Genomic DNA, 26,179 nt, shown 5'->3' with positions numbered 1-26,179 from the left:
TGAGACTCCCTTATTCATCCATATACAAAATAAGACAAAATAAAAATATTCACTTGACTGTCAACTACTCACCCACTGCGAGTCACCAGGCACTGCCGGAGTCCAAGTTTTCGGAAAATATCTACCACAGTTTCCATCGGGGTGTGGTCGGTGACGGTGAACGGGCTCAGGTTGAGAATGCGCCGCAGTTTCAGCGGGTGGGGACTGTTGGGTGGCAGCTCTGGGGGGTCTTCGGTGAAGTACACGATGGAGTTGCTCACCACACCATCCTGACGCTGTCTCGCATTCTCTGTGCAACACAAAAATTGGTGTAGATAGTGAATTAAGCCTGATAATAAAAAAGAATTCCTCCTTTAGAAAGCAAGGTTTGGTTTTGTCTTTCATGTACTGAAATCTCGAAATTTGGGTCACGGAGTAACCTTGAATTTGCTTGAGACATTGCTCCCTAAAAGTAAATGTGATACTTACTTTCATAGGCACGTATTTTTCCTTGGTTGGGATAATGCTATTCTGAATAAATATGAAGCTCATTGCATTTCACAAACTTCACTAATCCAATTTCTGTCAGATTCAAATCACTGTACATAATTTCCTCCATTGTGAAAATCACAACAGAAACTTTATTACATGCCTGAAGGAGTGGAGTCAACAGCTGTGTAAGATCCCAGCTGGCTTAGAGAAAAACTTTTCAGTGGATTTGGGAAAATGTGGACATGGTGAACAGATTTATGAACACAAAGCTGGGGAAAGACCAATTCACATTCCAGGGATCCAGAGGTGGTGTGGGTGTTTTTCTACATCAGCACACCTCCCTGGCATGCAGGGTAAATTTTGTGGGTTTACACTTAATGCCTTAAATAGTTTGCATATCTAGATTTTGAAAAGGAAAAACAAATTAACTTTTTACTTAAAGGAAAAATAGTAGAGGGAGGAAAAATGTAGCGGTAAACAGCACATGTGTGACCATTTTCAGAAGTTGAAAAGCTATCATTAATACTTGGCTCAAATGACAAAGTGAACATCACACTACATCTGGAGATTGCACGATCACTATAAGCCTTTTTCTTAAAGCATGCCCCAAGACTTACCATTGGAGTACTTTATTTTCTTTGCAATGTTTACCTCATCTCTACTCAACACATAAACATCATATGAGACAGATTTCCAAATGACAGACAACTTTTCATTCCCCAGAATAAGGGTATCATGTGTTTGGCTCTGAGGGTTTAACTTTATATTTTTTTAATAAATTCTTGGAAATAGTTAAATTATTGCTTTCAATTAACCTAGGTTGCTTCTGCTCTTGAACTCATACTCCAAGCATATGTAAATATTCTTGGAACTCTCTGCCATCAATCAGAGAGAGAAACCTGCTCCTGCGACTTGTAATGTAGACAGTGATGGTTTCCAACATGTTTCAGCTGCTTTTTTTTTTTTTTTTTTTTTTTTTTTTTTTCTGCATTTAATGATCATTGCCTTGTAATATTTCTGGAACTGGAGCAGCGCTGGCTCAAACCTAACATCAGTACAGTATATGATTCTCAACCTTCTCACCCCACATATTATAAGCCCTATTGCAATTTACAGGAATGATGTTAGTTTTGTCTCAGCTTGTTTCAATTCATACATCCAATTTCAAGTGTGAATATGCCTGCATAGCTCTTTGATACATGATCTGTGCTAAGAGGTAGCATTAATCAAACTGAAGGTAACTCCCACCCTTTGATAAAAACCTTTGACAGCTAGGTATTTCCTTCCCAAAGCTGCACCCTAAGAAATAGGGCCAAGCATTTCAGTTACCACATTGCTGTTCCCAAGGCAGCAGTGACCCTGAACAACAGTGATTAGCCAAAGCCATGATTTCACTCTTCCATGTCAAACACCTCTCTAGAGAAATTTGAAGGATGTAGTACTATGGAGTAATTCAGTGGCATCAGAAAAATGGTGGATTTTGTATGCAGTCTCACTGGATGGGGGAGTGGGAGTAAAGGTAAAACAGAAGAGCAGATAATTTTTGCAGTCAGCAGGTAAGAAAAACAGATACAGATTAACAGAAAAAGCAAAGCAAATGGATGATAATGTCTGGTTTTACAGACCAACCTATGCAGGATTTGGTCATAGCTAGAGAGCAAATTAATTCTCCCAAACATGAAACAGCCTCTCATATTCAGGGGTTCACATTTAACAGCCTATATCAACTCTGCTGATCTCTCAACTCCACAGTGGGAAAAGCATATTATACAGGCCACCTGGCTATTGTCCAAGGCTCTGCCTTTTGCACAGTGGAGCTGGAGCTGGCCAAATTTAAGAAAAGTTTACAGTGTCAAAAACTCCCCTCTGTAAGAGTGTAAAGTAGGTGTCATCTGAAATGTAGACACCTCTTCCCCAAGGGTGACTCTGCCACCTCACCTGCCTGCCTACTCAACAAGGAGCAATGGAAGGACACAGTCCTCCTGAGGATGCTGCTGAGCAATTGGAAATGGCATTGCCATTCACTTTGCAGGTATGTGATGCATTTATAGAACATGCTCCACTCAGTAGGAAAGAAATTTTGTAGGAATGAATCATGAGGCAGATAAGTTTGTGCAAACGGATATTTGATGCAAGACCCAGCACCTATTGCCTTCATCCATGAAGGCAGATGTGTGAGGGAACTGGAGTACTTCCACAGAGTATTCCCTGGACCACCATACTACTGATGCACAACTAATTTGGTCTGAGAAAGAACCTGAAATTCTTGACTTAAACCATGTCTCTGTGAAGTGCCTGGTGTTCTTATGTAGAGGTACCAGAGCTAGGTCAAACTGAGGATGCATTCTGCAGGGCACAACGCCATGCAAAAAGAGATACTGGTGAAAGAAGAGATACTGGAGAGGGCCTGATTCTGCTTTTGGTAAGACCTCATTCCTGGCTGAAGTGCTGCATGGATGGGGCTTATGCTTTTCTGAGATTAACTCCAGGATCTCTGTCAGGCTGAGCAGGTGAACCTGAACAGGTGAATGAGAGATGCTTCACCATCTTAAGGAGAACTGGTGTAATGGCTCCATGATCACAACCATGAAGCAAGCCGAGGTGGAGGTTCAGAACACATTAGCTACCCTTGTGGTAGTGATCAACAATACCAACTCTGAAATTCAGGCAAAGCAACTTCAGAGAAAGAGGATTAAAATGCAAAAGGTTGCTAGCATGCTTTGCCCTGCTCTGTACTGGAACCATATACTGTGTCTTTTGAAACTAAATCCAGATTTTATGTCACATGGACACAAATCATACTGGAAAGATTAACCATTTATCATAGTGTTAGCACAGAATGGCAGCACTCACACTCAGCCCAAGGTGAAAAGGGTTACCAAAGATCACTGGTGGCTGGGGATTTTAGAAAAACTTATCTATGTATGTAATAATTTAATTTTAAATCTGTCTCATTTCCTATAAAAGATGCTCTTAATCAGAACTGATCAGGAGACAGTACCTTTCCCTCTGAAAAATGCAGATGTCAAACAGTTTTTGAACAGGAAAACATTTTGATCTAAATGTTTACTGAGTTTAATTTTAACTGATTTCTTTGCTCATAGCCTGACATTTTCTCACATCTTCTGGCAAGACCATTCAGACACACTGCCATTTATGACCTGAAACAAAAGACTTAGTTCCTCAAAGTTCTTTGACTCACTTCAAGCAACCTCTGATCTTTCTCATTTTAAAGTGAGGGCTCTGCATCTTCAGTCCATGCAATTTTCCCACTGACATACCTTCCTGAAAAGGAGGTGCAAAAGACTATTAAATTAAGAAGGCACAAAGTGTTAAATCCATGACATGGCATGGGCAGTTTAAAAGACAGACACAGGGTAGGCTAAATACATCTAAAACATGTGCTTTAAAGACTTCAATTTTTATTTTAGCTTTGTGGGAACTGAGCTGGAAAGTGACCTTCAAAAATAGCCCAAATTTTTCATTTATTAATCTTCTTGTCTGAAAAATATGTGAATTTCCATCAGAGATAACAGCTTTTTTAAGGTGCCTGAACAACAGGGATGAAACAAAACCATGCAGAGAAGAATAATTCCAAGTCAAGGATGTTTGGATATACCAGATATTTCACTCCCCTGCAAAGTACAAGGCAACCATGCCCAGATGGCATCTTGCCTGCCTGGCTGCCCAGCTGGCTCTCAACACCACAGCACTGCCAGAACTGGGAGCAGACAGTGGGCCAGCCTTGCAGACTTCTGCAGTTGTGGATGCCCTGGGTCCAAAAAAGGTGGAAAAACTTGTTGTCATCCAATACACTTCTTCAATCCCCACTTATTCATCAGATCAAGCAGGAAAGGACCTGACAGACAAAATCTTTAATGACCTGGATTTGGGTTCTCAGGCAACCAGCCAGCTATCCACTACATGCCAGATAAAATTCACCCATCTTTACCAAAAAATATTGTGCACTGAAAACTTTCCACCTGTAGCACTAAAAGCCTGCATGTGAGAAAAAACTGAGATAGAACACCAGAAGGGAGCACAGGCTATTTCATCACTGGATGAGCAAAGTTCATAAATGCCCCAGCTGCTTCTGGAAGCCTATGGAGAGGGAAAGAAACATCACTACACTGGCTTTTGGTCTGGTTCTGACAAAAATTCTGGCATATGAGTTCAGTTTTTCTCTGTTGTCTCTAGAAGAATTTTATTTGTTATTTGTCACTCTTTTGCGTGACAGCAAAATTAAACCCACAAGGGTGAAGCCCACAAAATTCTTTCAGGTTGTATGATGCAATAGAAAAGCTTCCATGTCCTAGTAACCAGTAAAAGTCAGATTTGAAGAAAAAGTTAGATTTGGTGCTTGTTTATCCATTCTTCAAAGTGAACAACACCGTTAACCTCCTATCTTGTCTAAACTGCTTTCAAAATCAATCTTTTGGACATTGATACTCTACTTACTTATTGCAAGGATCAGCTCTCGTCTCTGTGCAAATCCAATAAGTCTCTCTGAGTCTTTAGAAACCACCACTGGAAAGCCATTGTAATCAGTCTCTTTGATGAGTGTCTCCACATCCTCCACTGTCATGCTGTCCTGTGTCAGCACAGAGAGAGGAGCTTCGCCACGCCTCGGTCTCATCACGTCAGTGGCCAGGGTGCGGTGGGTGAACTCATCCTTCACATCCAGGAAGGGGTAACCATTCAGATGAATGTGAGCTTCATAGATCCCTTCTTTCCCAAAGGCATCTGCCACCCACTTGCTTGTGACAGCTGCAGCCATAAGAGGTACGATGTACTCCAGGCCTCCGGTTAGCTCAAACATAATCACCACCAGAGAGACTGTCATTCGAGTAACACCACCTGCCAACAAGGAAAAGGCTCAAGTTTCTCTCAGTGCTGTTATACGTACTAAGCAACTCACTTACATTTTTGAGCCTTACACTCAAAAATGTATGTAATTATTTATGCTGAATACTTTGCCCTTATACTGTTAGGCTTGCTTCTCTGAAGAAAGGTATTTTTCATCTACTGCAATTTTCATCAAAAAGGTTAAAGGAACTTGCTCATACCAAAGTTGCTAACATTGAAAAGCAAACAATGAATGCTAAAAGACAGAACTTCAAAACCAAAAAGGATGCCAAAAAAATCAGCTTTAATGGATACTTGAGAAAGTAAAATTGAACCCTGCCATTAGCCCTCTAAATGACTCCAAGAACCAGTTAAGTACCATGGCTGAGGCAGGTAGGAACATGGAGAGGTGGCCTTCACACCAGCCTGTCTATTGCAGTCATGCTGAAGAGAAAGCTGTGCATTATCTTTGGGCATGGTTACAAAATCCTACCTTGGAACAGCTCAGGGCCACTGCAAGAGCTATGTTATTATAGCTTAAATCCTTGCTTTGGATATCACTATAGTTAATTCAGTTTGAACCGAGTACAACTTGGTTTGAGGCCATCCAGGCATGCAGCCATAGGCAGGGTTGTAGCTGTATTTTTCAATCTAGTCTTTCCATATTAATTTCATAAGCAAGCTCCTTGCTCCTTCAGTTTACATTAAAGGATAAAAATAATCACATAACTGAAGACAAGTGTGTATGTATCTCTGAATTATTAGGTAACATTTCTTTGCCTCTGTTCAAAAGGTATCTGTAATAAATCTGTTATTTTTAGGACTCAAAATACAGCCCCATTTTAGATGAGAAAAATCAGAAACAGGTCATTAAAAGATCTTTTTATCTAGCAGCATACAGAAATATTCAATTGATGATTACTTAACACTATGATCCAGATATGAATTTCATCTGAGGAATGCCTTTAACTTCTGACTATGAAAAGCTGAGAGCAAATACCAGAGTAAGGATCATTTAATACTTACTCAACTTCTCTTACTTTAGGCAAGATAGTAGTTGGTACAGAACAGCTTAAGTACAAGCTGTGACCATTCCACTGTATGTCTCACCATACTATTAAAAAACACTGCACCTTAATTTGAACCTTTTAAAATAGGAAGAAATTGCAGCCTCACCTTGAGTCCTGTGTGTAGTTTTGGGCATCACAATATAAAAAAAGACATCAAGCTATCAGAAACCATCCAAATGAGAGCCACAAGGATGATGAAGTGTTTGAAGGGGAAGCCTTTTGTGGAGTGGCTGAGGTCACTTTGTTCAACCTGGAGAGGACTAAGGGGAGACCTCATTCTGTCTACAACATTCTCACAAGAGGAAGCAGAGGGGCAGACACTGATGTCTTCTCTCTGGTAACCAGTGACAGGACCTGAGGGAATGGCATGAAGTTGTACTGGGGAGGTTTAGGTTGGATATCAGGAAAAGATTCTTCACCCAGAGGGTGGTTGGGCACTGGAACAGGCTGCCCAGGGAAGGTGGTCAAAGCACCAAGCCTGACAGAGTTCAAGAGGTATCTGGACAATTCTCTTGGGCTCATGGTGTGATTTTTGGGGTGTTCTGTGCATGAGGAGGATTTGGACTTGATGATCCTGATTGGTCCCTTCCAACTCAGCATATTCTATGCTTCTATAATCCTATGATGACTAGCAGCTCATCTGCAACATCAGAGCTAAATTTTTGTGTGTTATTTATTTAATTAATATTAAGATCATTTATCATGAAGAGGAAGTGCTTTACTTGTTTGGAAAGTAAGATTCATCCCAGCTTTTTAAAAAACGTCTACACTTCTGTGTTCACATCCAAAGGGATGATGCAGATTGCCTTTATAACCTCTAGATAAAAACAGGCTATTTTGAGGCCAAATTCATTTATTCATTTGCTTGGTTTTAGATATGTATTTCCAGATAAGACTGATCTTTCCCATACCTCATTTTTCTGTTTTGACTGTGAGGGGTATCAAGACAGTTAAGTTCAGGTGTTGATATCTACATTACAGACATTAAATTTTCAAGTAAATCCCATGCTTCCTTCCTCTATATTGATTGCACAAATGATCCTGATTTTCCAATATGAGCATCCAAATCTGAAATTTTTCCAGCTTTTCTTTGAGTACATCTTTAATTTCAAACCTACCCAATCACATTACTCATGTGTTATGCCTCTCCACTGTTTTTTTATATGGTGATGATGATATCAATAACAATAACAAAAAGAGATAGAATATGTAAATACACAAGGGGAAAGATATGATCAGGCAAAAACATGCTCAGATGGTATGTTTGTAACATTCTTATTCCATCTATGGCTAGCAACTTGATACGTGAGATATTTTTCATTGGTCTTGCTATAATAGTTAACAGATCACTGCTGTTATGACCAATAAATCCTATTGATTGGGTGTAATCCAGTATTGGCTTATGATCAAAATGTAAACCAAAATACAGTTTAGTTGACCATAGCATGACACATAGCCAATAAGACCCAGAATTTCTGCCTCTGTGTAGCTTAAAATTTAGCAAAAAACAGAATGTTTTCTTCATGTACTGAGAGAGAGCACAGTCTAAACAAGCAAGTAGCTTTAGCCCAGTTATAGTGAATTTCGTTATATCAAATGGAAAAAATGAAAACAAAAGTCCTCCTGCTTGGAAACCTGAAGTCTTCAATTTGTTCTTTCTTTTCCTCTGCTTTTTGGCAGACTACAAGGAGTAGACATAGATGACTGCAAGCCTTTCTGTTGCTGACTACCTGGCTGATCACTGGAGTAACCAGTAAAGGCAGCTGCCCATTCTTTAGCCCATTGTGTCTTGATTTCAACTTCTGTTGCACCCAGAAATGCCAACACAAACAGCTAGCACCAACACAGGGCCCTCCAGAGCATGTCCCCAAACATCAGGGTTGGTCACACACAAACCAATGACCAGCAGAGACCGTACCCAAGCAAGCTGCTGCTCCCACCATGGCATAAAGTCCTGGTGTGACACAGTCTGCCCCAGGCCTGCACCAGTTCCTGAAGATGATCCAGTCATGATGGTGATATGCCAGCTGCTCCACTCCAATCCCAACCATCCTGCCAGCCATGGCTCCAACAGCCATGCTAGGAATAAAAAGACCTGAAGGGATCTGAAATCAAATATGGACATATGAGCACCTTGACAAAAATTACCAGTATCAAACAATTATAATTAACAGTAAGAGAAGCAAGTTTCCACAGCCTCATGGAGCTTACAGTGCTGATCCCCATGGTCTGACACAGTTTTCTTTAGTGACTGAGTTTATATATTTATAAAATATTAGTGCTTTTTTTAAAGAAATTTTGAATCCTATCTGCTGCATCCCACTGAATTAGGGAGATAAATGCTGTTTCTGACTAATAGTTTGCTTTTGAAGTCAAGATGTTCCTGGCTTTGCCTTTATTGCTTTCTCAGCAGGAAGTCAGGAGCTGCTGGTGGTTGTGTCATAGCCTTGAGAATAAGCTTAACTGAAAATAACATCTTGATTTCACCCTCTATCAGATGGAACACTTTATGGTTTTATTACTACATTTTCAGGCTAAATCAGACCAGATTTTAAATTAAACATCAAATGAAGAATAAAAATTCAGAGAAAGGAGGCTGACTGCTTAGAGGCAACTAATTCTTCATCTCAGTTTACAATATATATTCCAGGAAGCTCTGTGAATCATAACTTTGTTGTCTGTTATACAGACAAGTCACAAATCATTAAAAACAGTATTTAAATGGGAATGGAGTGGAGGAGGAAAGAGAATGAAAATGTACTTTGCCTTGGATAAGTGGATGTCAAGTGTACCAGCAAATGAGAGATGTATTTCCTGCTGGAGAAGACAATTCAGATCTGTGACAAGGGCTTGCATGTGGCTTTTGTTGTTCTCAGAGAGGAAAGTCTACTATATCTTTTTAAGTCTGAAAATATACCTTGAGCTTCCTAGAGAATTAACTAATCACCTCATCAGCACAGCACAGACACATCCAGGGCTGATAACAGCAGATGCTACACCCCTCACCACATTGTGTTAACTTTCCTAATGCAGTTCAATTGAGTCTTCTAGATTTAGTAGGTAAAACTATTTGGTCTGTTCTTTTACAGACTGGTTGAAACTGTCAATTGCTTCCAACAAATTTTAAATATATAGAATAAATAAAGAATCACATTTTGAATAAATTTAATGAACAAGCATAACAATGGGCTGTCAGCCATAAATCAGTTTCTAGTGTGAAAGGCTACAAATGGATCCTCAGTTCAAGTGCAGTGGTTAAGAGAAAGATGAGATACTTTAGGTTTCAGCATGGTATAAAATACAGTGTATAACTAAGAGAAGCTTCTCATTGTCTGCAGCCATCAGATCCAGAAATAAATGCTCAGACAATGGGAGCTGTAGACAGACAGAACCTGTTTTTTATGTGCGCTATTAATCAGATATATAAAGCTCACCACAAACAGCTTGGTATATATGGAAAGCTTGGATAAATAGTTCTTGGACCTTTCATCACTCTTTTATGGGGAAAAGGAGCTGCTGAAGGAAAAAGCTGCAAATCCAGAATATTCAAATGACTTATCAGTTAGTCTTCTCGTTCGTTCCCCTTTTTTTTCCAAGCTGCAGTGCTTAAAAAGATTAAAAAATAGACCTTTTCAGCCACTTTCATATTTCTCTGATGCTCTAAATGTGTAAAATAGTAAATTTAAAATTATTACTTCCTTGAGTATAGCTACCTTGAGGCACATTAAGACATTAATCGAACAAGACAAACAGCTAAGTAAATAGCCCATATCCATGAGAGAGCTAAAAAACAGCTGCAGTGGGAATCACCTTGAAATTGCTTATTGGCAACAGCGGGCTTAAATTTCCACATAGATTTCTTTTTCACTTAACAAAACTGCAGATGACTAGAAGGTGGAAAAGCAGGGCTCAACCCTGTGCTGCCCACAGGGCAAGTGCTGGCAGGCAGATGAGCCAGCAGCATCTCAGTGACTGCCCCGTGGCTGGGTCAGAGCCAGAGGACACAGCTGCCCATGGCAGCCCATCTGAGCCCTGCACTCGATTTACCTTCATGCCGAAAGTGAATATCGTGATGACAATTTTGAACACCAAAGCCAAGGCGAGCTGCCACATGGCAGAGTAGACTCCAGGGCCAGCGGGTCTGTCGGGAATGTCATCCAGCGGCCGGGTCATGTTCGGGTCGTTGATGTAGTCGCAGAGCTGCGAGGACTCCAGGGCGCCGCAGTCGTTGAAGAGCTCGGAGATCAGCTCGCTGGTGCTCCGGCGGGTGTAGGGGTTGGGGTAGGCGATGATGGCAGTGATAGCTGTAATCACTATCACCTCCAGCACGGGGTATTTCCCGAGTCTGGTGGTTTTCCGCCTCCTGCACCAGGCGATGTTGCATCGGATAAAGAGGGTCCCCCAGAGGCCCCCAAAGACGCCGAGCAGGATGAAGGGGAAGAGCTCGGCCATGTACCAGGGCGTGTGGTACTCCACGTAGAACAGCACCAGCCGGCTGTTTCCAAAAGGATTGATGGACCTCAGTGTGAAGGCAGCCACAAGAGCAGCAAAAAATGACCTCCAGAGGGTTTTCAGAGGAAAGTAGTAGCTGACCTAAAACCAAGCAAAGATCATAAATATTTCACTGTGTCACAGAGCGTGCTTCCTTTAAGTACCCCCACCATCTGTTTCATTTGACTTTACTGCGAGCACTAGACCTTACCACAGCCAGAACGTGTTCACAAAAGTATCAGAAAAGGCATTTTCGGATTTTATAAAAGGAGTAGCAACTAGTTGAAAACTGATAAATCCAGAATTGCTGTCTAGAATGTGTAACAAATGCTTGACAGCTTGGTCCATGCATTAGCTAGCTGAAGGCTGGAGAAACCTCAGCAGAGGAATATATTTCCATACTGAGTCATCTAATTTGTTTCCAGAAAGCCAGTGCCCTTCTGCTACTCAGATTATGCTAAAATATCTGGTTATTTCTTATTACTGGAAATTGTAGATTATTTTTGTTATAGGAGAAAAAATAAGCATATAAATATTTGAAATATAATGAGTAATCTTGGAGAAAGGTATTAAATTAAAATATATTTACTGAAGCAAGTGAATTGCCAGGTCTCACCTCTTCCAGACTAAAAAGCACACCTCCAATTGGAGCCCCAAAGGCAACTGAAACTCCAGCAGCAGCTGCAGCTGAAAGTACCTACAAAGCAAATGTTTACAAACAAGGCATGAGTTGTTTGAAACCCCGAGTATCCAGACAGGGAAATTAAAAATTTATGAGCCAACCTCACCTCTCTTCTCTTTCCTTCGTTCTTGCTGTACTTAGAGAAAAGGCTGCTGAAGAAGTTTCCGCAGCAGCAGGCCACATGGACTAATGGGCCCTCTTTCCCAAGGCTGAGGCCTGAAGACACCACCAGAACCAAGGTGACTGTTTTGATTAAAAGTGTCCATTTTCCCAGGTAGCCCCTAATAATGAACCCGCTCAAGATGGTTTTTATCTGGAAAGCAGGAAGAACATGTTGAAAAGATGAAGAATCCTTTTCTACTCTGAACTTTCAAACGGAGTTAAAACTCCAGCAGAGTTTAAAAAGTTGCAGACTGCTTGAAAAGAGACAGTGATGGAGAGAAAGAAACTGTAGGTAGGGCAGCTTTCCCACAGCAATATCTGAGCAGGGGTTGGTTAAGCAGACCACACTTTCACTGCTCTTATGGGTGGTCCCCATAACAGGCAGTAAGGACTCTCACAGAGATCAATAGAAATATGAAACTCTTACATATCTCCTTGGCTTACAAGATCAGAGTTAAGCTGGATTTGAGTTTAACAAGCAGAAAAAAAGCAAATAAACAACAACAGATTTTTTCCAGATAAAATGCACAAAAAAAGTTCTAGATATTTGGAATCACTATGCCATAAAAGCAAGCACATATTATGAAATGAGAAAGTCCAAAAGATCATATTTCTACACGTTTTGTCTTAATTTTCCTAGTGAATGACTCAGAAAGCACAATGCATGTGCATGACACAAAGGCTGCAGGGTGGGATTTGGGTTTGGACTCTAGGCCTGCAAATGGGCTGGAGCTGAGCCTCACCTCACAAGAGGGATTTACCACTTGGAAACTGGCTTTGTAGTTAACCATGAGAACTTTTTAAAACCACAAATATATCAAACACATAACAAACACACACATGACTACTTTGAACATGTAAATTATTCAAATATTTTAAATCATTTGTGGTGAGGTTTTTGAAACATTTGGATGCTTCTCTTAGAGATCAAGAACAAAAGTATGCCAAGATTTCTAAGCTTTGGGCTGTTAATTCTGTCTGCCAGATTCCTAAATAATAATTCCAGTAGTTCTATAGCACTTTTAACAAGAGACTGCCCTGATTTCAAAGACTTTTAATAACCCTGCTGGTTGAATTACAAGGTTCTTTATTTAACAGCTTAAATATCGACTGAGGCTCAATATGTAAAATATTGAAAACCAAGCAGATATTTGGCTGCTATAATGTTGTCACATTGGCACAATATACATTACTCTGTCTTTTGGAAAACAATTTGCAAAAGACGTGCACCAGACACTTTTCAGACATCCCAAATGATTGGCATCTTCAGCAGTGTAGGAAACCTTAGCTTTGTAGCCTACCCGCTTCTTTTTATTTCGCTTTTATTTAGAGTCTAGCCTAGAAAATAACTGGTTTTGTAACTGGCCCGAGTAATTTCATCCTAGGAAAATTCTCTATAATCTTCTAGTGAGTCTCTTGGAGATGCTGATTTTTAATTCACAGTCTGGCAATGAACAAGTACATGCATTAACCTGTCACAGTGGCACATGAACAATTTTTACTATGAAAAACTTAGATGATCACCATAAAAGCACAAAAAAGGAATGAAGGCAGATGAGATGGAAAGACAATTTTCTTTGTTGCTATGCTATCTCATAGTACAGTTCTGGAATGGGAAAAGGCAGCAATTTTTTGTTGTTGTGGCTTGGGGTTGTTTGGATATTCATGCACAAAGGGAAACTCACCTCTGGGATTCCAGAGCCACAGGCATAAGGAGCAAACACTCTGACCAGGGAGACTGCCAGGAAAGCAAAACATAGAGCCCACATAATGTACAGAAAATAGTTTAGAATGTAAGCACTTGCACCCTAGAAAAATAACAGTAACAAACATTGTTAGACAAAAGCAGATTGGCAAATCTCACACTTCTACTAGCGATCATGATGGAGCCTGATTTTTCATTTACATGGCAAGTGCTGCTTTTCCTCAGGAAGGACAAATAACTTTATATACTCCAACTATTTTATTACTCATGGAAAGAAGCAGCATACTATTAAATACCTAACCCATTCCATACAGTCTGTTTGCAAGGGACCCAAATACCTTAAACTGAGCATCTTTCAAACACTAAAAAGGTCTAATTAAGCCACATAAAGCTCCAAAACATTAAACAAATACTTCATAAGGGCAAAAGCAATAGGTAATGAAAAGGCGCCTAATGAAGGAATCTGCTGTTTTCATCCCATTGTGGGGGACAAGGAATGGGACCCTGATATATATTTTTCCAAGGGCTGGTACTCAAAGGTCAGTTTTCCATGCAGATGCTGATTTTTCAAACAACATCCCTGTGTATATCAGTAGCCAGTTCAGTTCACAAACAGGAAGAGTAAAACCATACAAAAATAATTTCTTTCTATATAGTGCCATCCAGGATAGGGTTGAAAATAATTTGAAAACACCATAGTTTGGCAGAACCTACTCACATATCTCAGGCTTATTTCTGACTGGAATGATTTTAAAATATTAGGGCAAAAATTACTATCTTCAAACTTAATAGCTTTACTTTTCAAACAGAATGGGAATGCTAATGATCATTATCAATGGTTGACTGAGCAATGCCACAGTGAAAACATAGTCAATAGTAACTGTCAAGTTTCTACCTTTTTCCAACGTCCAAGTCAAAACCTTTGTTAAAATCTGCCTTGGAATACCTCTGCCTCTTCACATGCATATTTTTTTAGATTAATTTCAAAAACCCACCTACATGGGCAAAAGAGAATCTACTCAGCAGCATCAAATTGACACAAGGAGCTTAAGCCTTCAAACAATATCCTGTAGCAACATGACACTACAGAATAAAAAATGGAGATGAATCTCAGTGCATGAATTGGTATGAATCCTTCACCTCTAAGTGAACTCTTCCTACCGGATGCAATCCCAGCTGCTCAAGAACATCAGGGCCCCTGCCTCTGCTCTGCAGGACAGCAGCCTGGATATCAACATTATGATAAATCAAGTAGGAAAACAGGCATTAATCAATTGTATCAGTTAACAGGCTGGCCAAGCCTTGTTCCTAGTCATAAAAAACCTAGAGATGAGAAGTCTCCATTTTCAAATCTGCAAGGAATCAACTTTTAACAGCATGGGTGTTTGCTAGCTTCATTTTCCAGGTCTGTCCAAATGAAAATACAGTAAGGATAACCCTCATCCTCATGGATGTATCTGGAAGAAGGGCAGTTTGTTAAGCTGGTGCTTGCTGAAGTTAGCAGCTGGCTCTGCTGATGACAGCAGAATGCTGAAGCAATACAGTGTTATCCCCCAGTGCCCTGGGACTGAGCAGTCACGGATCCCACCCTTGCAGTGACTGACAGCCGGTGCAGTAACCAAGGGGCTTTGTTGCTACAGCTGAAGACAGTCTCATGAATGTCTTCTCCTAGTGCTTTCAATTACAAACAGCTATGACAATATTTACCCCTCCTCTAGAAAAAACTCTGGATAGCTTGCCTCAGGGCAAAATCCTCCTGTCAGTATGAACCTGGAATACCTCCAAAGAAGGCCAACACCGTTACAAAAATCTGGCCCTAGTACGTTGAGCAGAAGCTATAGTTTTGCTCCTAAATTCACTGGAGGAAAATTAACTTTGTTTCTTTTTACTTCTTCTTCTTTTCCATCTCAGAAGTCATAAGAAAACTCTGTCAGCTCGTTACTGCAGTCACACATACACCTACAAGGCAGGACCCCACAAGAGTCCATATGGCCAGTTCAGTCTTATCCCTTGGGATATCTTTCATTGTTACATTTTCCAGATATCTGGCATTCTGCAGGTTCAACTGCAACAGCTTCTAATGATTAATAATATGAAAACCTTTGGGAAGTGAAGTAGCATTAACTCAGTATAACAAATGGTTCATTTCTCATCCATTACATGCCATTGGTAAAGCTCTGAATCAGTGAAAGTCTTGAACATGCACACTGGAGTCAGAGACTGAAGCAGATCACCAGCAGAGCTGATCCTGCTATGACCTTTCCCATGATAGCTCAAAAGACTCACCCTGGAAGCAATAGTAATGAAGCAAGAAGGAAAACTGAGCAAAATTTTGTATTTTAGTTTGCAAGACCAAGCAATATTTCAGATCTGGTGTCAGTCCAGTTTAGATATAAATGGAACACAATTGTAAGCAAGCCTTACAAACTCAGAACACTGAAACAAACCACATCCCTCAGCCCAGAGCTCTACTCTGACTCAACAGGGATCTCACACTTTGCAGACTCTCTCCTATGGATATTACAGCAGTGTGTGTCCTCAAGACTGACAGGTTCAAGGCTGAAAATTGAGAAATGGGTTCCAGCACTTCTTTGTCCTGCAGGTTTCAACTTCACGACAGGAGATCCAGAATCCCTGAAATAGGAATTCAGTCCATTGCTGGATCCAGTGTCATGATTTATGGAAGACATGAGGTCCTTTCCTCTACCCTGGACATGTGCAAAACATCAAAAATGGGGTCCTCGGCTCCAGTGAAGCTGGGGTTGGGACCAAACTGAATCTGCAGAACAGGGAAAGTCCAGATCACCAGTGACATCTGCTGACCTTTTGATCTGCCAGTGAATTTGAGGTTTTGAAATTTTCTCACACCAAAAAAACCTCTTTGGAAATAGCTCAAGACCAGAAGGGTGAAGGATAATTGGCCTACAAAACAGTGATTAGAGAAGAAAACATAGCTTGATAGGTGTCTAATGGGCTATTATGTTTTCCATAATAATTTCTATCAAGCCTCTGCTTTGGGCTCATTTTATAGGAGCACTAGAATGGAAATATTTTTCAAGAGACGCCATGGGAAAAGTCACAATTCTCCATGAAAACTTATGTATAGGGTTTATCACAGCCATAAATTGGCAAAACCATAAGGAAGAACTGATCTAAATCTCAGTCCTCAAAATGTCAAATGTAGTTGGCTATGATGAGAAAGAATCACAGTCGTACATAAAAAAAGAAGGCATGTCAGACCAGAGTACCTTTAGGGAAACTGCTCCAAATACTTTTTGCCTAAATTGTGCTCCAATGTGCACTGTTGTTTTATAGGGCTCTTCTGTAAATGTCAGGCACAAAGTGAAACAGAAAAAAAAAAAAAACAGAAAAATTATTCTGAAACTCAGACAAGTTCACTATATTTTGATACCTCCTAAAATCCTCTACCTTACAGGAACCATACAGCACAAAACTTGTCCATGTCATAAGCCTTTTGAACAGAAGCCTTTTGAGCAAAACTGAATTTTTCCTTTACAAAATCACGTTTTTATTGGGCTTTCCCTGGGATTTCATTGTAACAGTAACAGACAGATATATTACTAATATTTACAGCCTCCAGCAGACCCTCAAGAACCCACAGATCTTAGAGGCACATTTGTTTTAGGAAAGTATCTAAAACTAAGCCAAGATGAACCTTCTCTTCTTTGTCCTACTGTGGCAGTACACCAGGGCTGAGAAGCTCAGTTTGAATACAAAGTGAGTGAAGTTTCACTGTGTTCACCTGGCTGATAACTTTTCTAAAGACCATAGCACACAACAGTCATGACTGCTGGTTTTGAGAAACAGAAGAAAGGAATAAATTTTCTGAAGGATATTCATCTTTCCCATATTCCAGCCAAAGTAACAGAATGACAAACACATGCACGGGATTTCCAAATCCCCTAATAATTTTAAGTTTCCTCTTTTTTTCTTCCTTCCCAGGTCTTATTTGGTTTGCTTTGTTTAATTTTTGTTTTGTTTATTTGTTTGGGGGTTTTGCTTTTGTTTTGGGTTTGTTTTGTTTTTTGTTCTCTTACATTAATCAACCCCATTCTGTAGCGTTATATCAGGGTAATATTTCTTGAAGTCCACAAACACACAGTCACCCCAAACATCTGTTAATGAAGAGCAGGGTGAACCTAGCAAACCTCTGGCAAAGGGAAGCTTGACACTGTGACTGGCAACCTTGCTGAGAGAGTTTTGTCTCTGATGTGGTGAGAATGAGCAGGAACAGTGAGCACCCCACTACTTCCACTAGGGTTAATTAGAACTATAGAAAATTGAGTTATGTATATGCACAAACAGTCCCACCTAGTACTTCTTGTCCTGTAAACCTAAAGCAGCACTGAAGGGAGCATGAATGTCCTCAAACACTGTCTGCAGGACCAGACAACCTCCCCACTGGGGGAAGATCTGAGACAACCTCTCCAAATCACCCACCCACACATCATATTTAGTTTTTGTCAAATTCAAGTCAGACATAAGGAGGAAGGGGGAATTTGAGACAATAATTTTGCCACATATTTGAGTTGTGAAGGGGTCAATATTATTCAATACATTAAAGAACTTAAGTTGAAAATGAAATGTGTTTTTTGTATTTTTACAGGCATTATCTGCCAAATGGTGTACAGAAAGGCTTCTTTTTACTGTTTTCAAAATGAAACTTTCACCTGCTTTGCTTTGAAACACCATTCTTTGTATTTAAAATTACTACAATTATGAAAAAAAAGTGTAAGGGGGAAAAACATCTGAAAATATAAGTTTCATATCTGTTCAGATCAGTTTTTTCCCTTCCTGTCTAACACCCCTGCAAATCATTCATACTGGTAATCCCCAGGGAGCCCACTCTTTCCCCAGATTTTGGTGCTAGCTAAGTCTCTTGATGTGTCATAGAGGGACTGATTGAAAGGGATAAACAAGCAGTTCTTACACAGCTCCCTGTATCAAAATACATAAAACCCCATCCGTAATCCCAAAAATATTGTCATAAATGTATTTGTCAGTGCTCATCTCTTTTTTTGCCCCATAAAATTATGTTTTAAAGGAAAAAAAAAAGAAAATGCAGCTCAGGTCTCCTGGTGATTATGCTATGCATGTTATGAAACACTTTTAGTTTAATACTGATAAAAAGAGAGTGCAATCTCACAGTTTCCCAGTTTCCACTGCACTGAAACCACAGGACTTCCTTCAAGTTAAGCAGATATTGCTTGTGGAAATGCCTTTTTTTGCAGTGTGTTCAGTTCATTACTTTCTCTTTCAGAGAAACTCTCAGGAGGGAACATCAGCAAGTAAGAAAAGGGCATTGCCTGGCCTGCTGTGACCCCAGGCTAATCAGGCCTCCCGTACCTCAGACTGGCTTACAAGCAGCTCAGACCATTTCTGCCACTGGGGACATTTGTCCCTGTCATCAAATGTGGTTTCATTAGACGTCCAGCAGCACTGCTCATGGCTGTACCAGAAGGCAGACAGGCAGACACCCTCCTTCAGGTCTGTCATCCAATCCACAGCTAAATCTATCACTCCAGCTAATGTACCTGGCAAAAGAAATGCAGAAAAAGAAATACTGGCATTAATCAAGTTGCAAGGACAATCTATCTAACTTTAATAACATAATAAAAGGTGTGATTTAGGTAAGCAGGCACAATGTAACATTGTGTTCTCAGCCTGGAGAAGAGAAGCAGCCTCCTAGCAGCCTCCCAGCACCTGAAGGGGGTTTATGAGAAAGATGGGGACAGACTTATATCAAGGCCTGTTGCAGTAGGGCAAGGACTGATAATTTTAAACTAAGAGAGGTTGATTTAAACTAAGTATAAGGAGAAAAGATTTTTACAATGAGGGTGGTGAAACACTGGAACGGGTTGCCCAGGGAGGTGGATGCCCCATCCCTGGAAACATTCAAGGTCAGGCAAGACAGGATGGCCTTTAAAGGCCCTTTCCAACCCAATCTATTCTCTGCATCAATAAACACAAAGAACTAGGGACAATAACAAGATTTTCTGACCCTCAATGCTCTCTCATAAACTTTTATTTTAAACATTATCATTTTCATACTGATTGATGGCCAATTAGGGCAGCTATAACCAATGTCACAGACATCCCAGGCAGGTTCCCATGTGGCTGAGGGGAGGAGGCTGTGCAGGGTCTCTACACACACACTTGGCCACGGGTCTCAAACTCACTGTGTGTTTCAGGGGTAATGGAGGAGAAGGACATCTATGCTCTTGTGCAGCTTTGCTGGTCCCAACACAGCAACCTTTTAGAAGGATTATTTCATTAGAGATACAACGTAATGCCAAATTCTGACTTATGAACTTATCAGAATGGGTCTTTTGATATGTGTGTACATTGACTAGCAATCTGGACATGCAGGATAAAATTATCCTTCAAATCCTCCGTGCACCACAACGCTCCTTTCAGTTTCTCCCCGGTAATTACACAGAGCTACAGTGACACCCGCTGGCCAGCAGACACAGACACAGGCAAACTTACTGTGGCCAGACACAAAAAAAGAAAATTTCTGCTTCTCTAGCTCATTTGCTCATCAGCAATAACAACCTGCCCCAGCAGCAGCATCCTCAGAGCAGGTGGGTCCCAGGAATGCAAGAGCAGCAGGAATGGGAGGCTGGGAGCAGCCAGAACATGGACAAGCAGACCTGTCCCCATATCCATGCTTTCTGGAAAGAATGAAACTAACTGATAGAAGAGTCATTTAGCATTTTCTAGATCCCTCTCATACACAATGGAAAGAAGTCGTCATCATTACTTTTACAAATATTCATTATTAATATTCCAGGAGACTTCTAATTGATTTGAACAGAATTTATCGATGCACATCAATGTACTGGGGGAAAAATACTTTGTAAAATGCAAACTGGTTTCTTTTGGTTTGATGTTTCCAAAACTTAGAGATTTGTGGCTCCTACTAAGAATTCAAGTACATGAAGCAGGGGCCTGCTCCCTTTCCCCCAGCAGCTGGATCCAAGTGGATCCAAGAGGTGGTTTATTTAATCTGGAACTAAAGTTTTCTGATTTTCATTTCTGGAAAAGAGACGGGGGGAAAACACATTTCAAATTATTCAATAACCTTATTTTTTACTCCAAAGACCAAAAAAAACCCCACGTGTTCTTCTCCCACACTTAAAAAGGATACTTGCCACCACATTGACAAGCAATGGTGCTCAGGGTGACAGTGAAGAATTTCTGCTGTATAAAAATAATCTAAAGCACTACACAGATATATTAGACAGGATGACACACACACAGAGAAAAGGCTGCAGAAGGGAGTGATGATGTCTTTAACAATTCTTTTCTTTCATTAAGATCTTGCCTTAATTTGGTCATTATTTTCCATTTTCCCAAGTTTCTATGGAAACAATGAACCATACTGCTGGATGATGATGAATCATTGCATTGCTGGCATCCATAGATTCCTGCTTTGCAGTGAGCTCTAAATTCTCCTCCAACTTTCTGAAAGTTTCAGAAACAAGGAATTTTCATTTCTTGGACATGAGCACCAGATGCTGTGCCTCTTGCACCTCTTGATGGATCTTTAACATTCTCTGTAAGCTTCAAAGTTCATATTACACTTAACCATATTAAGCTGCATATTAATGCTATCTAGCAAAAGGTGCAAAGGAAGACAGACTTTGAATGTGTTTCCCCAATAAAGTTAATAACCATACTGAAGAACAAACATTCAGTTCTCTAATATAATAAGCTTACAGGCACCTCAGCACCAGTAAGACAATGTGCTTAACTATGCAGCTGATCTAATCCCTTTTTCCAAATTCTTAGGGATCAACACAAGGAGGAAAATGCTTTTTACTACATGCAATTTACTACACCAGCCTTCAAGAGAAGAAAATCATAAGGAGGCCCAGGATAATAATGCAATAGTAAATGCTTCACCACCTATGTGACCAGAGCTAAAAGTTTTTCAAGTTTTGCATTTTTGCAACTTGAAGTGAAATTAATGCAAGTTAATTTCACAGACAGTTCAGCATCTCAAGGTCAAGCTTTTAAATTCTTGTGCTTATTTTGGCTGCCAGGACTGTAATAGAGCATCAATTTATCTCCCTGCTTCTCCCATCAAAGGAGTTAAGTTTGTTTCCCCTTCCAGGTAACCTCCTGCCTGGAAGAAAAAATAATGAAGTACTCCAAAACCAGACAATGCTGAACTTCATTTTAGATATTAGCCTTTTACCTCTTTCCTTTTCCTTTTGTTGATGATGGCAAAATTCTTCCTTTACAGTGCCCTAATGAGAATGCTAAAAATTTGCTTTTAAAAGATAGTTTTCCTCATGCACCTGTGTCAGAAAACAACATCACTCAAGTGGTGCAGCACAGAATTACAAAGGGAATTCTTGCACATCCAGCCTCAGCATCAGAGCATTTCAGCATTATTGTGATGGCACTTTTTGTCACATAGCTTTAGAAAACACAGACACTTGCTGATCTATAAAGAGTATATGCTTTCAGCTGGCCAGTAGTAAGGGTTAGGCTGAGGAACATCCACTGGTCTGCAGGCAGGATGGGCCCAGCAAAAACTCAGAGTTCCTTAAAAATAAATGCCTAAAATTTTGGCATCCATATGTAAATGTTTAGGCTCACTCTCCATGCATTGCTTTATATGAGGAAAGCATGGAAACTCTGAGTGAGACAGGCCCAGGTAGTGTTCAGTATCTTTTTCTAGATCATTGTGGGAACAGTCTTCATTTGATCTCCTCACCAAATGACATTTTTGGGTTTTACTGTTCCTTCCCTTTTCTCTGCAATTAGCAGGCTTTGGCTATCAAAGTCTCATTTCCAGGAGTTCCTGCCATGTGACTGTGTCATACACCATCATCACCCTCCAGCCTGATGGTCAAGGTACTTGCCACAGACTGGAGGCAGTGAGGGGCTCTGCTCAAGCTAATTTATGTGTGCATCCTCACACAGGAAACTATGGCATGATCCCAAAGGCTGCTGTCACATTCTCAATATACATTGGTGTTATCTGTAACCCTTATGCTGGCTCTGCTGTGAGCAGGAAGCCAGAGAAGAACCCACTCCAGACATCCCTTTCCCACCTACACTTTTCTGGGACTAACAAAGGATGCAGGTTTGATGACACTCCAAAAACAACAGGAGATCTATATGTATGACATGTATATGACATGATACATGTAATATACATATACTGCTAAATGGAATGGTCCTCTCCTTCCTGCCTCCATCAGCTATATTTTGTATGCTCATGGCTCTGTAGTGAGTAGCACTGCTGAGCCCAAAAATCAACTGAAAACTAGTCAGGCCAAAATCCATTTTTTCCAGCAAGTCATAACCAATATTCATTTGCCCAGTGCAATTGCACATGCACAGATCAACAGGGCCCAATAACAGATGCACTGGAGAACAAGGATTGTTTCTTTTTGGCCTTGTTGGCTTGTGTTGGCAGCAGAGGCGCAGCCTTCGAGGCTTTCCAAAATCTGAAAGATAAAGTTTACCAAATCAATGGGATTTAGGCTTCTAGATCAGTTAAGCTCCATTTAAACTCCTGGGCCTGGGTAAATGACCCAAGTGCTTTTGGAAACTTGTGGAAGCCCCTGATAGCCTCTTCCTAAGAGTCCCATCTTCCTATCCTCCATGACCAGCACAGGGACAGCAGGGGCAGAATGCTCCATGGCACCCTGATGTCCTGAGTACTGCTCCTGCCACTTTTCTCTTTCTCTCCCACTCCTTGCCATACTTTCTGCTTGCCTCCGGTAATGCTTGGACTCAGCTGCTCAAGAGTTCACCCAGTGTCCATCCACTGAGCCAGGCTGCTCCCCTTGGAGCAGCAGCAGCTTCTGCCTGTTCAGCAGAGGAGGGACCATGGAGGAGCCAGGCTGGTCCATGCAATCCCATCCCATCATACAGACGCCTTTGCAGCACGTTTCTTCTCTGAGCAGGCAATATTTTACAAAGAGAGGAAAACAACACAGAGTGCCTCTTGACTGCACCACCATTTCCTCCCTCCCCAAACCTGGCTAATTTGGTTTGACTCTCTGAGGTAAAACATGTTGGTCTGCACCTTTGTTGTTGAAAAGGTTGCAAAAGCTATCAGATCTCAGCTGTAGCTTACCCTCAACCCCCATTCCCAAGCTGGGCATATCAGTGTTAGAGCTTATCAGAGGACGGTGACTCTGGCTTTTAACAGCCTTGAGGATTTCAGCAAGAGGTTTCATTGCAAATTAGAACTGAATAAAACCTTCTGGGATGTGTTTGCTAAAATGGGAATGTGTGTATGTTTACCACATTCTTTTTATGAGGAGGGGATTACTGAGGTCACTACAGCCCTCAAGGGCTTGCCCTAACTTTATTTGCAGGCAGAATTCTTCATCCCAGATGAGACTAACACTGGTCTCCAGGCAGGACTCAGCAGCCCTGGTAGTACACAGTCTATCAGACTCTTCCTGTCTCACCGTCCCAACGAAGTTTTTGTGGAAAAAATTACATGTCTATGAAATTACATAATCTGCCAAACACGTCACTTCAGAAATGTTTTCTCAAGAACTTTACTAGTACTTCTGAAGCTGCTAACAACTGTAATAAACATAATAACTTGACAGATGCTGAGCAGGAAATTCCCATCACCCCTTGGAAACTGGGAAATTTCACATGGTGCTTTCACCAAGCAGCATGACACCAGAGCACCCTGACATCACTGAAAAAGCATAAAAATGGCAGCTGTCTGAGCTGGGTCAGAGAAATGCAGCTTTCTAAGCAGGAAGATGTGCTAAACTGAGGAGAAGACAGGAACAATTGAGGAAATTAATGAATTTGCCATGTGAGTTTGAGCACGCTGCTAAATATGTAATGTCTGTCTGGTCTGGAAGCAGATCTGAAACCAAGTCAGAAACTGTATTTTGCCTTCATGCATACCTAAAGAAGATAACCCAGAGGAAATAGCAGTTTATAAAGCCCCCCTTTGAGTGTCCTCAACCAATATTTTCCCCACATCATATTTTTTACTTGCAGAATTAAAGTGATGACAAGAAAAAAAATTCCTAAAAATAAAATTGACTTCTGCAAAGCAAAGATCCAGAAAGTCAAAGCAGCCCATCAAGTATGAAGCACTCAAATGCAGATTTCCCAAAGCAATAGACAAATCCCTCTACTGGTGAAAACATTTTTTCTAGGTCAGCTCTCAAAAGGAGACTTTGCAAGTGGGTGTTTTTATTTAGAAACATAACTGCATGAATGCAAAGTTGTATGTTTAGCTTAAAAATATAAAACATCAATGGAGAGACAATGAAGCACAAAGAGAAGCAGATGGTACTGCAGCAGCTTGAGTGAAATGCTTCAGGCACAGCTGTAGCACTAACACACACGTACCTGCCAGTAGTCCTATGAGAAGCATTACAACCCATCCTGACCAGGCATCCAGCAAACTCTTGATGAATTCCCATATGGATTCTTTACTTTTGCTTGTGATCTGAAATTAAACACACATATAGATGTGCTGTTGATTCAGGTTGACAGTTTTAGAGTACACAGTTTAAAATCATTAAACTTCTAGATGGTGCATACAATTTCTCTACTCTCTACTTCCTCCAGTCCTAATAATTTATTCAGAGATGCTCAGCTAATTAAGTTGCAGCAGCCCTTTCATACTTACAAACTCAGGACATCCCATGTCCACATACTTAAAAGTTTTCCTCAAGTCATCCCACATCTATACATTTAGAAGTTCTCCTCAAGTCATGCAAGAAGGTAGGAAGCAGTAACTTTGGAAAACTGCTTGTTTTTGTCACCGCCAGGACGGCTGTGGCCCAGGGATGTGACACATCAAAGCCTGGCACCGTTACCTTGCGGTGGCGGTCAGTGTCACGCGATTTCTCCCGCAGCCAGTCGATGGTATGGAAATCTTCGTAGGTTCCAACATCAGGAAAAGGCTCATCCAGAAAATCCATCAGGTTGCCTGAACCATTCATGTCTCCTGCATTGACCATATTAGGATCTGTAAGTAGAAGAAAACCAAGTTTGTCAATAAATTCAAGCAGCTTTGTCTTTGAGGCATTTCAGAACCAAGTTTTCTGAAATACCTTCGCAAGCCAGGAATTCAAGACAGCATGAACAGTAGTCCTGGAGGGCACTCACAAACCCTTCATATTTGCTTTTAAGAAAGCAGGGGGAGAAATATTCGCCACATACCCTACTAAGGCACAAGAGGAAATAACAGATACCTGTCCCCAAACTAAAACAATCAGAAGAGGCATTTGATGGGAACTGGGATGAGGGCACATCATAGTATGAGAATGTCTATTCCAGCTAGATGGTCTGTTCAGGGACTTTGGAACAGGCAAAGGAGGAGAAAACAGAATCAAAATATACAAGAGACACAAACCTGACAGAGCAAACATAAAGAACATGAGCAGAAACAAACCTCACCACTCACACTAATTGGAGAGCTGCTGTGTGTGTGCCCTGGGATACAGACTCAGCTGCTGGTTCCATCTGCACATGAGAAAGTGGCAGCCGTGTCCAGGAGGGCTCCAGCAGCTGGGCAGGAGTCCTGGGCTGGGACTGGAGGAGGCAGCTGTGCAGTTCTACATCACTAAACAAAGTGTTGTTCTAAAGATTGCTAATCCCATCCATCCTAAAAGAGATGCCTGGGAAATGGGGTTTTCCAGAGAATACCTAGGGTTTGTAATCTGAAATGATATGTCTAAAAAATATCTGTTACAAGGAAAAAACATGAAAACACGTAAG

The 26,179-nt window shown here is 40.8% G+C and overlaps 1 protein-coding gene across 1 annotated transcript in view; it reads right to left on the bottom strand.

The window, feature by feature from the left end:
- Window positions 1–26,179, bottom strand: part of CLCN4 (chloride voltage-gated channel 4) — a 41,271-nt gene that overhangs the window by 5,171 nt on the left and 9,921 nt on the right. The window contains exons 2-11 of the mRNA XM_021527758.3: window positions 25,276–25,427; window positions 24,803–24,902; window positions 18,794–18,981; window positions 13,407–13,529; window positions 11,666–11,872; window positions 11,494–11,574; window positions 10,434–10,979; window positions 8,305–8,491; window positions 4,930–5,328; window positions 73–289 (exon numbers count right to left, since the gene is read on the bottom strand). Of these exons, the coding sequence (XP_021383433.1) occupies window positions 73–289; window positions 4,930–5,328; window positions 8,305–8,491; window positions 10,434–10,979; window positions 11,494–11,574; window positions 11,666–11,872; window positions 13,407–13,529; window positions 18,794–18,981; window positions 24,803–24,902; window positions 25,276–25,419 (2,192 nt within the window). The 5' untranslated portion in view covers window positions 25,420–25,427. The remainder of the gene's footprint in view (window positions 1–72; window positions 290–4,929; window positions 5,329–8,304; window positions 8,492–10,433; window positions 10,980–11,493; window positions 11,575–11,665; window positions 11,873–13,406; window positions 13,530–18,793; window positions 18,982–24,802; window positions 24,903–25,275; window positions 25,428–26,179) is intronic.

Source organism: Lonchura striata, chromosome 2, assembly GCF_046129695.1.
Source record: "Lonchura striata isolate bLonStr1 chromosome 2, bLonStr1.mat, whole genome shotgun sequence".
NCBI lineage: Eukaryota > Metazoa > Chordata > Aves > Passeriformes > Estrildidae > Lonchura > Lonchura striata.
The sequence above is the reverse complement of the archived record's forward strand: the minus strand, read 5'-3'. Positions and strand labels throughout refer to the sequence as shown.